Source organism: Papaver somniferum, chromosome 8 (assembly GCF_003573695.1).
Source record: "Papaver somniferum cultivar HN1 chromosome 8, ASM357369v1, whole genome shotgun sequence".
NCBI classification, from domain to species: Eukaryota; Viridiplantae; Streptophyta; class Magnoliopsida; order Ranunculales; family Papaveraceae; genus Papaver; species Papaver somniferum.
The window spans coordinates 99,546,493-99,559,906 of NC_039365.1; the positions used below are offsets into that span (position 1 = coordinate 99,546,493).

At 36.5% G+C, this 13,414-nt stretch overlaps 1 protein-coding gene across 1 annotated transcript; it reads left to right on the forward strand.

Annotated features, from left to right (window-relative positions):
• Positions 1-7,079: 7,079 nt before the first annotated feature.
• On the forward strand, positions 7,080-8,871 carry LOC113301679 (glycogen synthase-like). Its single transcript, XM_026550465.1, has one exon. It carries the CDS (start codon positions 7,156-7,158, stop codon positions 8,623-8,625), a length of 1,470 nt encoding a protein of 489 aa, XP_026406250.1. The 5' UTR covers positions 7,080-7,155; the 3' UTR covers positions 8,626-8,871.
• Positions 8,872-13,414: the final 4,543 nt, after the last annotated feature.

Consider the following 13,414-nt stretch of genomic DNA (forward strand, 5'->3'; position numbering starts at 1 on the left):
TTCCTCATGAGAAGGTGGGTGGGAATGTAACTTCTAATACTTAACTGGATTTTTGGAATTGCACTCAAGATAGTTTCCTCTTTGATCTTGCTTATTCTGGTTGCTTCTATACATGGACAAATGGTCACACTGATGACAACAGAATTTTATCTAAGTTGGATAGAGCCATTGTGAACATGGAGTGGGTTACCAGGTTTTCTGACTCTAAAGCTGTTTTTCTTGAAGCTGGTTCTATCTGATCATTCCCCTATGGTGGTTTCTATCTTTGAAGACAGAGTTCATGGCCGTCCACCCTTTAAATATTATAATTTTATGACTGAGGAACTTGATTTTTTAAATTTGGTTAGAGAAGTTTGGGAAGAACCTGTGAGAGGGAATCCCATGTTTGTTATTGTTACCAAGCTCAAGAAAGTAAAAGCCAAAATTATCCAATGGAAGAGGGAGAGATTTAAGAGCATTCCAGCCCTGGTAGAAATTGCTAAAGATGAGCTATGCACCATTCAAAAACACATTCAACAATTTCCTTTGTGTGTGGAATCTGCTCAACAAGAAAATTAGCTATTAAGAAGTATGCTAAGGTCACTAGATATGAGAAATCTGTAGCAAAGAAAAAATCCAGAGTTAAATGGATTGACTTGGGGGACTCAAATACCAGGTCTTTTCATGATTCTATGAAGGAAAGACACTCTAGGAACAATATTCTTACTTTGATGTCTAGAGAGAATGTGCTCCTTCAAGAGGACAAGGAGATTGCTGAGGAGTGTATTGATTTTTATTCTGATTTATTTGATGATGTTGACAGTTCTTTTGTAGATGATTCAGAATTTCTTGATTCTCTAAAGTTTGGAAACTTGTTGAAGGATGGGCATAGGTGTGACCTTATTAAGCCTGTCACTAGAGATGAAGTTGTGCTTGCTTTATCTGCTATTGGATCTAGCAAAGCCCCTGGGCCTAATGGGTTTTCAAGTTGGTTTTTTAAGTCTTGCTGGAGTGTTTTGGGTGATGATTTTACTGCTGCTGTTCAAAATTTCTTTAAACATTCAAAACTCCTCAAAGAGGTAAATACCACCTTAACTCTTGTTGCTAAGATAGAGAACCCTAACTCTGTCAAGGATTATAGACCAATTGCTTGCTGTAATGCAATGTATAAATGCATTACTAAAATCATATCCTTGAGAATGAAGCATGTGCTAGGAGGGATTATTAGTGCAAATCAGTCTGAGGTAGAGCAATCCAAGACAATGTTCTAGTGGCCCATGAATTATTAAGAAATTACCATAGAACTGTCGGATCTCCTAGATGTACTCTCAAGATTGATATTAAAAAGGCTTATGACACTGTTAGTTGGAAGGCTGTTATCCTTACTCTGCAGAAGTTTGGTTTTCCTCCCATGTTTATTGAATGAATTAGATGTTGCATTACTTCTGGAAGATTTTCTATCATTATCAATGGCTCCCCATTTGGTTTTTTTGGTGCTAAAAGGGGACTCAGGCAAGGCTGCCCTTTATCCCCCTATTTATTTGTAATGGTGATGGAGTTTCTTAGTGTGTGCATTAATCAACAAGTTAAATCAAGGGACTATGGATTTCATCCCAGATGCCAGCTTACTTCTCTTACTCATCTCTGCTTTGTAGATGATGTCTTAGTTTTCTTTAAAGGTTATCTTAAATCAGCTTCTTCTCTTAATACTGCTCTTCATAGATTCAGCATTTGCACAGGGTTGGAAATAAGCAAGGAAAAGACTTCTCTCTTCTATTCTGCTGTTAATGAAGTGAAAATTCAAAACATTATTTCTTTTCTTGACTGTGTGGTTGGAGAGATACCTGTTAGATACTTGGGTTTACCCCTCTTGTCTACCAGACTTTCTTTTAAGGATTGCTTGCCCCTTATTGATAATGTAACTAGTCGTATCAAAGCTTGGAAATCTAGACCACTTACTTATGGTGGAAGGCTTGGGCTTATTAAGCATGTGTTGAATGGTATGATTTTTTATTGGTTATCCTGCTTTACTCTTCCTAAGAAGGCTATAAAATGTATTAACTCCATCTTCAAAAGGTTTCTATGGGCTGGGGCTTCACTTGATAAGAAAACTAGCTGTCCAATTGGGTGGAGTCAAGTGTGTGTTCCTTTCAAAGAAGGGGGACTTGCTGTGAGAGACTTAGCCACCACAAATGCGGCAGCATGGATGAGATACATTTGGGAGTTAGCTTCTAACAAGGAATCAGTTTGGAAAGAATGGATAAAGGCAAATCTTATAAAATATACGGACTTTTGGACTATGAAGTGTCCCCAAGATGCCTCATGGAGATGGAGACATATCCTTGGACAGAGGGATGAAGCTGTGAAAATTTTAAGAACTGTCATTGGTAATGGTACTTCCACAGCTTTCCTTACAGATTTATGGCACCCAAATGGTAGACTGGTGGAATGGATTCCAGAAGACATTATTAGTAATGTCTTTCTCAATAGAGATTGCACTGTGGATGAATATATTGCAGATAAAGAGTGTGTGCTACCTCAGTCAGATGACCCCTTTGTTTATGCCATTACAAATTAGATTGCCTCAGTTTTTGTTGGTTCTGGAGAGGATGACAGGCTTATTTGGTCTCCTAGCAGCTCAGGTAAATTCACTGTCAAAGATACTTATCACACTCTCAGACCTCAGTTGGAGGTTCCTTGTTGGAATAAATTAGTTTGGTTCAAGATGCACATACCAAAACATTCCTTAATCACTTGGATGACCTTGCATCATATAATGAAAACAAAGGATAGACTGATTCAGTGGGGCTTAGAGGTGAACCCACTATGTGTGCTTTGTAATCAGAGTAATGAGGATGATAACCATCTATTCCTTCAGTGTCCTTTTTCTTCCCAGATTTGGCAAGGGCTTCTTATAAAATTAGGGTATATCACTAGTCAAAGAGCTAACTGGAGGGAAGAGATCCATTGGTGTGTCAGTGCTTTTGTGGGATCTTCTATTATTACCACCATAAGGAAACTCACTTTCAACAGTTATGTCTACCACATATGGAAAGAAAGAAATGCTAGAGTCTTTAAAAAGCAGAATTTATCTACTGATCAGGTTAGTTGGTTGATTATCCAAGATGTAACACTTAAACTGGCTGCTAACCAGATTGTGGTGGATGATAGCCCTCAAGTCAGACAATTCTTTACTTTCTGGAATATTCATTGTGTATATCATCTGAAAGTGGAGCTTAGATGGACTTGGTTAAGACCTGAAGGTGATGTTTTAATGATAATACTGATGGCTCTTTGGGAGACACTTTAGGTGGTTATGATGTTATTATCAGAGACATGCCTGGTGAATGCCTAATGGATGTTGCAGGGTCTGGAATGGCTATATCTGTTATAGGACATGAACTTCAGGGGGTTGAGATTGGGTTGATGGCTGCTATTTCTTTAGGTTGCAGAAAAACTCATCTATGTTTGGATTCTATGGCTGTAACTACTCTCCTTAACAGCAGGAATCCTGAGGTTCCTTGGGATGTGTTGTACATCTGGAGACATATCTGTGTCTTGAGAAAGCATTTTGATTGGTTAAAAGTTGATCACATATATAGAGAGACCAATCGTGCTGCAGAATGGCTAGCTGGTACTTACTCACCATCAACCTATTAGGTTCTTGATTGGAGAAATCTGGGAGAAGAGTTCAATCAGATATTACTTGAAGATAGCAGTGGGAAGATTTACTATAGAATGTAATCCTGTACAGTCTGGTGTTCTATAACAGACCGTCTTCTTTTTTCTTTTTCGTTTCTTTGTTTTAGTTTTTTCTTTCCTTTGTTTGGGTTGGGGGCCCTTTTAATCCCTGCTGATCGTGTCAAAACCAAAAAAAAAAAAAAAAGTTCTGCAATGTGGTTGGTATGTGCATCTGTAGCGGGAGAACGGGCCACCTCTAGGGTCCACATGGTGTTGATGCAAGGGCTAAGTGGTTTTGAGGATCGTGTGCAAATTAATCGTCAAATTTATGGTTTCATTAAAATATGGTCGTCAGATTTACAGTTCCATTAAAATATGATCGAACATCCAACAGTTGCCATTTGGGAATTGTAAACTGCTGCATTTAGGGTGCTGCTTTCTTCAGGTGTCGGCCTGTTAAAAATCTTAAGGTGCTTGACAGAGTAAAAATGGCATATCTTAATTTTCAACCTTTTCCGGGCTGAAGATGGTCGCCATTTTATTTCTAATTTACATTGCACAGGACGTAATATAGGTTCTACACCAGAAGTGGACTTAATGATGTGATTTTAATTTAAAGATTTAAGGTTAGATTGGGTCTTTATAGTACTCCCTCTGTTCCTTTTTAATAGGCTGATTTTGTTTTTAGAGAAATTTAAGGAAATTAAGAAAACTAATCATCGAAAGTGGTCCTCATGACTAGGCCTGTCAATATTTATCCGATATCCGGTATCCGTTTTCGAGTATTCGAGATCCTATAGGATTTTATCCGTTTTGTCGGATATCGGATCGGATATTTCTTCCTTCACGTATCGGAAACGGATTAGAACCCATCCGAAATGTTAATATCCGATATCCGATAGTATAGGAACTTATTTGTAATTTATCCTAATTTCGAGTCCAGTATCGGATATTGTCGGATAAATATCCGATAAGTGTCAATTATGAAAATGTTTTACAAGGGTTTTTAAGCTTTTTTGTTATAACCGGATATTATCGGATATTTATCGGATATCCGACAGCTTAGCCTATCGGAATCGATATCTGATTTTGATTTCCTATAGGATATTATCGAATATCGAATATCCGGTAGTGCTTAACCTGTCGGATATCGGATTTCTAAATATCCGACGGTTATTCTTCCATTGACAGGCCTTCTTTTGACACTTGTCAATAAAAGAAGTGAAGTGAAATGGTCCCCATGACATGTGTCAGCAAAAGAAGTAAAGTGAAATGGTCCACATGACACTTGTCATCAAAAGAAGTTAAGAGAAAAGTGGTCCCGGAAAATTAAAGTAACATTTGACTTTCCCAATGAGGAAACCAACCTATTCTTTCTGAAACATTTATTTATAAAAACCAGCCTATTAAAAAGAAACGGAGGGAGTAGTACTTTGATGTGTTGCCGGCCTAAACATGTCGGCGAAAACCCAGATCCTCTGCCAGTCGGATCCAGAATGTACCATAGACATGTTATTTTATGAATTGGACGGCCATCCCCACCCAAACCTTCGTAGACACAAAAAAATACTACTCCCCCCGTTCCTAATTAATAGGATGGTTTTGTTTTTAGAGAAAATTAAGGAAATTAAGAGAACTAATCAATAAAAGTGGTCCTCATGATACTTTTCAATAAAAGAAGTGAGGTAAAATGGTCCCCAGGACACTTGTCAGCAAAAGAAGTAAAGTGAAATGGTCCACATGACACTTATCAACAAAAGAAGTTAAGAGAAAAGTGGTCCCAGAAAACTAAAGTAACATTTGACTTTCCCAATTAGGAAACCAGCCTATTTTTTGAAACATCTATTTATAGAAACCAGCCTATTATTTAGGAACGGAGGGAGTAGAAAGTAGGAAATACCATATAGTCATAGGAATAATATATTAGAGTGAGTCTAGTCCAATTGACCTAGTCAATTGTCTGTTTGGTCTTTTTTGTAAATATAAATTATAGTTTGGTCCTAGAAATAATGATTTGGTCCTAGGATGGACAATACCCACGCGGGATGATGTCATGGATGATGTAATTGTCAAATTGTAGTGGCAGAAATACCCTTTTAATTGGGACTATATATATACTCATTATTAAGAGAGAAGAGAATAATTTTCAGATTTATTTTCTCTCACCTCTATTTTTCCAGATCTATTTTTTTTTCTTTTTCTTTTTTCTTTCTCTTTTTTCTTTCTGCTGCTACTGTTGAAGATTAAAGAAGAAGATTTATTTTTAAAGATTGATTTGATTTGATTATAGAGACCGGATTTGGTTTTTGATTACAAAGATTTTGATTTTTGAGTACGAAAATCTTGATTTGATTATAAAAATCGAAGATGAACTCATGTTGAAGATGATGAAGACGATGATGGTGAAGATGATGACGAAGAAGATGAAGATTTGTGTGTTTTTTCGTCATTTTTGTTGCTGTTGTTGTTGAAGATGACGAAGAATTTATTTCTACTATTGTTGAAGACGACAAAGACGATGAAGAAGATGATGCTGCAGTTCATTTCAGAAATGAACTCTATTTTTTTTAGGTTTTTATACGGAGTTCATTTTTGGAATGAACTCTGTTTTTTTTAGGTTTTTATATGGAGTTCATTTCTGGAATGAACTCTGTTTTTTTAGGTTTTTATATGGAGTTCATTTATGGAATGAAACTCTAGTTTTTTAGGTTTTTATGTGGAGTTCATTTCTGGAATGAACTCTGTTTTTTTAGGTTTTTACATGGAGTTCATTTCTGGAATGAACTCTGGTTTTTTTTAAAGTTTTTATATGGATTTCATTTCTGGAATGAATTCTGGTTTATATGTTTTCTGGAAAAAGTAAGTAGAAATTAACAGGAGTTCATTTTGACGAATGAACTGTTACAAAAAAACAAGTAAAAATTAATACGAAAGGGTAACTTTATCTGTTTTATATTTTTAAATTATTATGGACCAAACAGTAAAGGCGTTTTCCCAAAGGACTAATCAGACATGGATCCACCTAAAAAAGGACCAAACCATATTTTTCTCGTAGAAAAAATAGACCGATTTCCTCTACGTCGTTCCAATTAAAATCCTTAAATGTCAATGTAAAATCCAAACATCAAGAACTTAATAAATGGACAAAGAAAAACAAATTCAAACCTAATTATTTTTCTCTAAATTCTTGAGGTTAGAGACAAAGAGTTGACACTTGATGGTTGAAATGAACAATCCCATGTGCAAGATTGAACTTTTCACACGTAAAATAGCTTGAAAGACCAGAGAAATAATAATTAAGTAGAAGATCCGACATGGATGGTGACAAAGAAATTTGTAATAATATTATTAAAACCAAGTAATTAAGGTAGTAATTAATCTTGAGCTTAATCAGTTGAAGCAGCACGGCAATGAACAATTCAGTCCCTCAATTTTAACATACAATCAAATAAGTATCAAAATCTTGGCTCATGTACTAGACTCCCTTTCTCTAGCATGGCTTTTAAGCATCAAAACTCAAAATCCTCTTCTTCTTCATTTTCAAGTTTTCGGTCTACAACCTTGCTCACTTTAGCTCTTATACTTACTTCTTTCCTTCTTTTCATAACCCCCCCTGCTCGAAGAAATCTAAGCGATCCATATTTCAGAATAACTGAAGATGTTCTAGTAGAAGTAGATGTTCATAGTGATCTTCGCGAAATTCAGACTCCATGGAACAATTTATGTTTCGGACCGGCTATGGAGAAGCTTAAACTTGGAGTTTTCTCTAAAACATGGCCAGTGGGTACTGACCCAGGTGGAATGGAACGACATGCTAAGCAATTATACACAGATCTGGCAGCTAGAGGACACGAAATTCACGTTTTCACGGTACCCTCCGATAGACGACCACATCCCGATATCCACCAAGGCAATCTTCATGTTCATTTTGCTGCCAATGACCATGGTTCTGTAAACTGTTCGCTAGCATTTCAGATCTTCAATAGTGAAAATGATGCATTGCCGTTTGATTATGTTCATAGCGAGAGTGTTTCTTTACCACATTGGCGTGCAAAAATGGTTCCTAAAGCTAAAGTTGCTGTTACTTGGCATGGTATTTGGTATGAAATCATGCACTCAAAACTATTCCAAGGATTGGTTTTGGACTCTCAAGGGTCTACATTTGGTACCGAACTTCGTGATGTCATGCCAAAATTAGTAGAGGAGATTAGGTTTTTTCCAAGTTACACTCAGCATATATGCATTAGCAAAAGCGCAGCCGAGGTTTTAACGAATATCTACCAGCTTCCTCGTAGAAATGTTCATGTCATCTTAAATGGAGTTGATAATACAGTATTCACACAGGAACCAGAAGCAGGGGAACGATTCAGGAACAAACACGGTATCCCACTGAATGCAAGTTTGGTGATGGGAGTTGCTGGACGTTTGGTCAGAGACAAAGGACATCCACTTCTATTCGATGCCTTCTCAAAGATAGCCAAACGACATCCCGGCGTATTTTTATTAGTAGCCGGTACTGGGACCTGGCAAAAACGGTACATGGAGTTAGGATCAAGTGTTAAGGTTCTGGGTGCACTGGATGCCTCAGAGTTGGCCGAGTTTTATAACGCAATCGACATTTTTGTTAATCCTACATTAAGGCCACAGGGGCTTGATTTAACCCTTATGGAAGCTATGCACTGTGGGACGCCACTTTTGACACCGAATTACCCCAGTATCACTGGTACTGTTATCATTAACGATGGATTTGGGTATACATTTTCTCCTAATGTGGGATCGTTTGTTGAAGCCTTGGAGAGAGCGATAATAGATGGGCCATCTGAGATGCACAGGAAGGGCATGGCTTGTAAAGCTTATGCATCGTCAATGTTCACAGCGTCGAAGATGGCATCCGCTTATGAAAGGTTCTTCTTGTGCATGAAGAACTCAAGGTATTGCCGGTATCCTCTTCCTACAGATTGTTAGAATTTAGGACAAAAGTTTTCTTGTTTCAACTCTTGGTTCTTTCATTTTTTTTTAACGATTTTTGGTACTGTTTTCCTTTATTTTTTGTATTATTTATTAATAATTATTATCAGAGTATACGAAAACGAATTGAATATTCCACGGTACATAGTACGTTGAAAAATTCAAACCCATGTTCAAGAAATTAATGCAACAAAATGGTTTGGAAATTGTGCTCACTCTATGTATAAATTGTAATTAAGTTCATTGATATCTTGGCCCTTGTAATATGGGAATCAATTGTCGACATTGTCCGGTTAGCTGGAGATGAGACAGATACAGTGGAGTCCAAATTTGTGCAACCAGGAATTAGAGTGCGGAATTATTGTTTAACTCATTTAACAAAGTTATTATGCTTTGATTTATATTTACATTGAAAATGAGAAAAACAACAAAATAACGATTTCTAATGTCGACTACCCTATGAAGCTGTTTATACTTGTTCACCTTTGTTTTTAGAGGGATGCATAAAAATGCACTCCAAATAGTGTATTATATCAGTGTTTCATGGGTTGTTTAAGTTTTCGGTTTCCTATACCATATAAATTTTTTAGCTCATCATGGGTGACTTTGTCGATGTAGTTTGGCCACGCGAACCTCGGAAAAAAAATTCTAATTCATCACGTAAAACACTATTTATGATTGAGAGAAAAGAATTTTTTGTTTTAAACGTATGAGTAATTATAATGTTTAGAGGTCTAATTTGGATCCTAACTTGGAATGTTGGAGGTTTAAACTCTAGTAGTAGAAGAATTGTGGTACATAAAATGCTACAGATGATCAGAGCTCCGATAATAATACTTCAAGAAACCAAAATGATGCAATGTTCAGCTTGGGATGTTAAACAAATTTGTGGTTACAAGAACGTGGGTTGGACTTTCCAACATTCGGTAGGGAGCTCAGGTGGTATGTTAGTTTTTTGGGATAGAGACTTTGTGGAAGCCAGCAACTCACTTGTAGTTGCAAGTTTCCTCACAACCACACTCCACTATAACTATAATCAATATTAGGTAATCATCATTAAACTCTCCATTGATTTATCAAGACTTAAGTCGGTTTACAAGATGGATACAAGTATTACAAAAATCTTACCTGCTCCTAGATTTACTTTCTCTCTCCTGATTTCTTAACTAACACTCACTAAAAGAATTCCTCCCACGAGTAATTACCTTTCCTCTTTATATAAGATCTTACATAGTGGATGACAGCTAAGAGAACCTTTATTTTCGGAATCTCTATGCGAGACACTCGCTCATATACAATCACTCGTTCTCGCACAAACTATACTTCGCACAAATCTTCACACTTTACTCATGACTTTGCTGACATCGTCCGATGCGTCATCTCAACCTTGCCGTGTGCGATCTCCCTCTTTTAAGTTATATAGTCTTTACTTCGCATGCTTACTAACATGTGCGATATTTCACTCCTACATTTTGCCTCTTTCTCATTTCGCTTATTCTACAGAGTGAGCGATATGAGAAACTTCCACCCTATATTATCGCATATGCTTGTCTTTTCACATTTTACTTTGCCGACAATTTTCCGGAATCCAAGTTTATCTATTTACTCGTGTTGATTTTCTTCCTTTTTACTGGTTCAACCGTTTGCAACCGGTCATATTATTTTACCTATTTATTGATTCTTCGTGGAAAATAATCCTTTCCTCTTTCTTTCATCGTCTGCAACTACACTTTTCTTCTATTCTCTCTCTTGACGTTGTTGTTCCTTCTTGTTGCTGCTGTTTTATTTCTGCTACCTGCTACTATTTTATTATCATGAATCCCGAATTAAAGTTTGTTTTCTTCTATCATGATTTATTGATTACAACTGTTACTTTTGGCTTCCCCAATTCCCATACTGTTGCAGGAAAAGTTCTTCTCTAAGTACTCTTAGAATAACCTCTAAATCTTCTTCTGGTGTCGAGAGTAAAGAATCGCATAAGAGGAAGGCTTCGCATAACAAAGAAGTAAGAAATACCCAATTTTTTTAAAACAATATTGTTGCCTCTATTTCTTATCTATTCTGTTTTCACAGACTTCCAATTCTGAGATGGGTGATGCCAAAGGACCTAAAACTAAGAAATCTCGCAAGCTTACTGTGATTAAGTCGAACCTCTCTATTCTTGATTTTAATGTCGGAGATGTCACCCCTATAACAACAGTTCAACCTTTGCACACAAATTCTCCTGTTACTCCTGTAACAACTCAAACTCCTGAGGCAAATATTTTTATTTCTCTAGTTCAAGCTTCTGATGCGAATGCCTCTGTTACTTTTGAAGAACTTTTTCCTGAAAAGGAACCTGCTACTGATCAAGGGGTAAAAGGTGCTTCTACTATTGCCTCTGCGAATGTATTGAATATGGATCAAACTTCCTCTTCGTTCATCAATACCAATTCTCAACTAAACTCTGCTGATTTGTCTATCCCTATAGATTTCTCCATGCCTTCCCCTTCTATGTCTATACCTTCTTCTTCATCTTCTCTTTTTTTTTTTTACTAAATTCCCTTTTTCTGAGTAAGAAAGCTTTGGATAGTGTGAAGTCTGCTTCTCAAGCTCTATCCGATATTATCAATTCTGCTCAATCTTTAACCAATGATCCTTGCAAACTTCGCATATGTTCAGCTTTGAGTAAGCTTATGTGCGAATTCCCTTCTGATAGAGCTACAAGGAATGAGATCCTCTCTCAAATTGATCCTAGTTTCCATGTTTCTCTAGATGTCTTGGTAACTATCTCTCATATATTAACTTTATCTTCTTTCATGTTATTTTAATTATGACTTCTTAATCTCCTAACTTTATCTTCTTTCTTCATTAGGACTCTCATCGTCGCATGATTTTAGCTGAAGGGCATTTTGAATATAACTGTTCCCAGCTGGAACTTTCGCAACAGAATGCTTCTTTAGAAAAGGAAGTCACTAGACTAAAAGGGGAACTCCAGAAAGTGCAAAAGTTGAGAGGAGAACTCGAAGTTGCGAATGTTGATGCCGAGAATCTTCGTAGTGAAAATCGAAATCTTAGAGGTATTTATCATCATATCCAAATTGCTTGTTGTACTCTATTATACATTTCTTCCCCTTTCAACATTTTTGTAAATTTCTCCATGCATTTGTTAAGATTTAAACCAGAAGCGAATATGGGAAAGATATAATTTTCAATATCTTGCTGAGGATACCCAAGCGAATAACAAGAAGTTGCAGACTCAACTAGATCAATTTTCTAACCATCATTCATATTCACTTGACCAGATTAACAATTTAACTCATGAAAATAATCTTCTCATTCAATAAATAGAAGAATTAAATAGTCAAATATCCCACTTTTCTAAATTGTCATGCGAAGCTAATCTGGTACACGAAACTTTATCAGAAGAAAATCGTATTCTTTCTAAGGAGAAGCGTTATTTCTTGAAGAAGGAAGCGATGTTTTCGCACCAATATTCAATTCTTCATGAAATAAACGAGAACCAAGCGCGAACTCTTCGCTCGTTAAAGGAGCAGTATGAAACATCGTTTAAGGAGTTAAAGTCCCAGAATGAAAAAATTATCCAAAGTAAAATAAATCTGACTGTGAAGAAGAATCAGCTTCAAGAACAATATGATCTCTAAAGCATTCCCACGATGTTCTTAAGAAAAAGAATAAGTCTCTCTCTACTGACGAAAAGAAGATTCGATCCCGTCTTCATGGTTCAGTTGGTGATGAGTTTGACAAGACTATGGAAAATATGAAGGATAATACCCTTGCTTTTTCTAACTTCTGCGAAGGTAGTCAGCTATAGTTGACTGCCTCATTATTCTTTAGTCATTTCTTCGCATCTTGTTTATGTAGATTTTTTATTTAATATTGTTTATTATTCTTCGCAGATTCTGAAAGATTACATCAATCCACTGTTATCCAATTGAGATCTGATTTATCCAAGGCTCGCAAAGAATATACGAACCTGGAGCTTTCTCTTTCTGCTTCTCGTGGCAGAGCGCGAAGAAGACTCACATATCAACAAATTTTTTTGGAGATCAATTCTAGAAACCTTGAAAGAGGAGCTATTCGCAAGGCTCATGCCAATTCTCAATTTATAATCAATAGAATTCTTCTAAGCAACTCTCTTCCTGCAGTAAAGCTCCCTTCTCTTACCATAGGCGAAGATGAAGAATATCCTGAAGCAGACAGTGATTATGACTTTGTGAGTGACGATGAAAGAGATCAAGAGGGCGAAGAAGATCATCTTGAGAAGGAAAAGCCTGTGAGCGAACTCAATGCTGAAATTGAGGATCCTAGGACCAGTATAGATGCTGAAAAGTCCTTGGTTGAGCAAAATGTCGCTGTTGAGCATTCTTAATTTTTTTTTTTCATCAAGATTTCCCTTCTTTGTTTCGATGCACTTATGTTTTAAACTTGTTTGTTACAAGAAAGATAATATTTTGGTACTTCAATTCCCATACTTTCCTCTTATTATATTTCTTGTATGAAACAAGTGTGCAGTATTATGTCTTTGAATTACCTGCAAAACGAGAATTAGCTTATATAATTTTTCTTATGAGGTCTTATTTTTCCTTCCTATGTAAAGGTCTTATCTTGCCTTATTTCTGTGCGACGAGATCGCATGCAGTATTTACATTGTAGTGTATCGACCCATTGATCTCGTCTTACCTTTTTCTTGTATTATTACCTCTTCAGGTTTTAATGCATAAATATGACAAGTCTTAATACTCCCGTGAGTAAAAAGTCTCATGAAATTTACGTCTTTTGACAC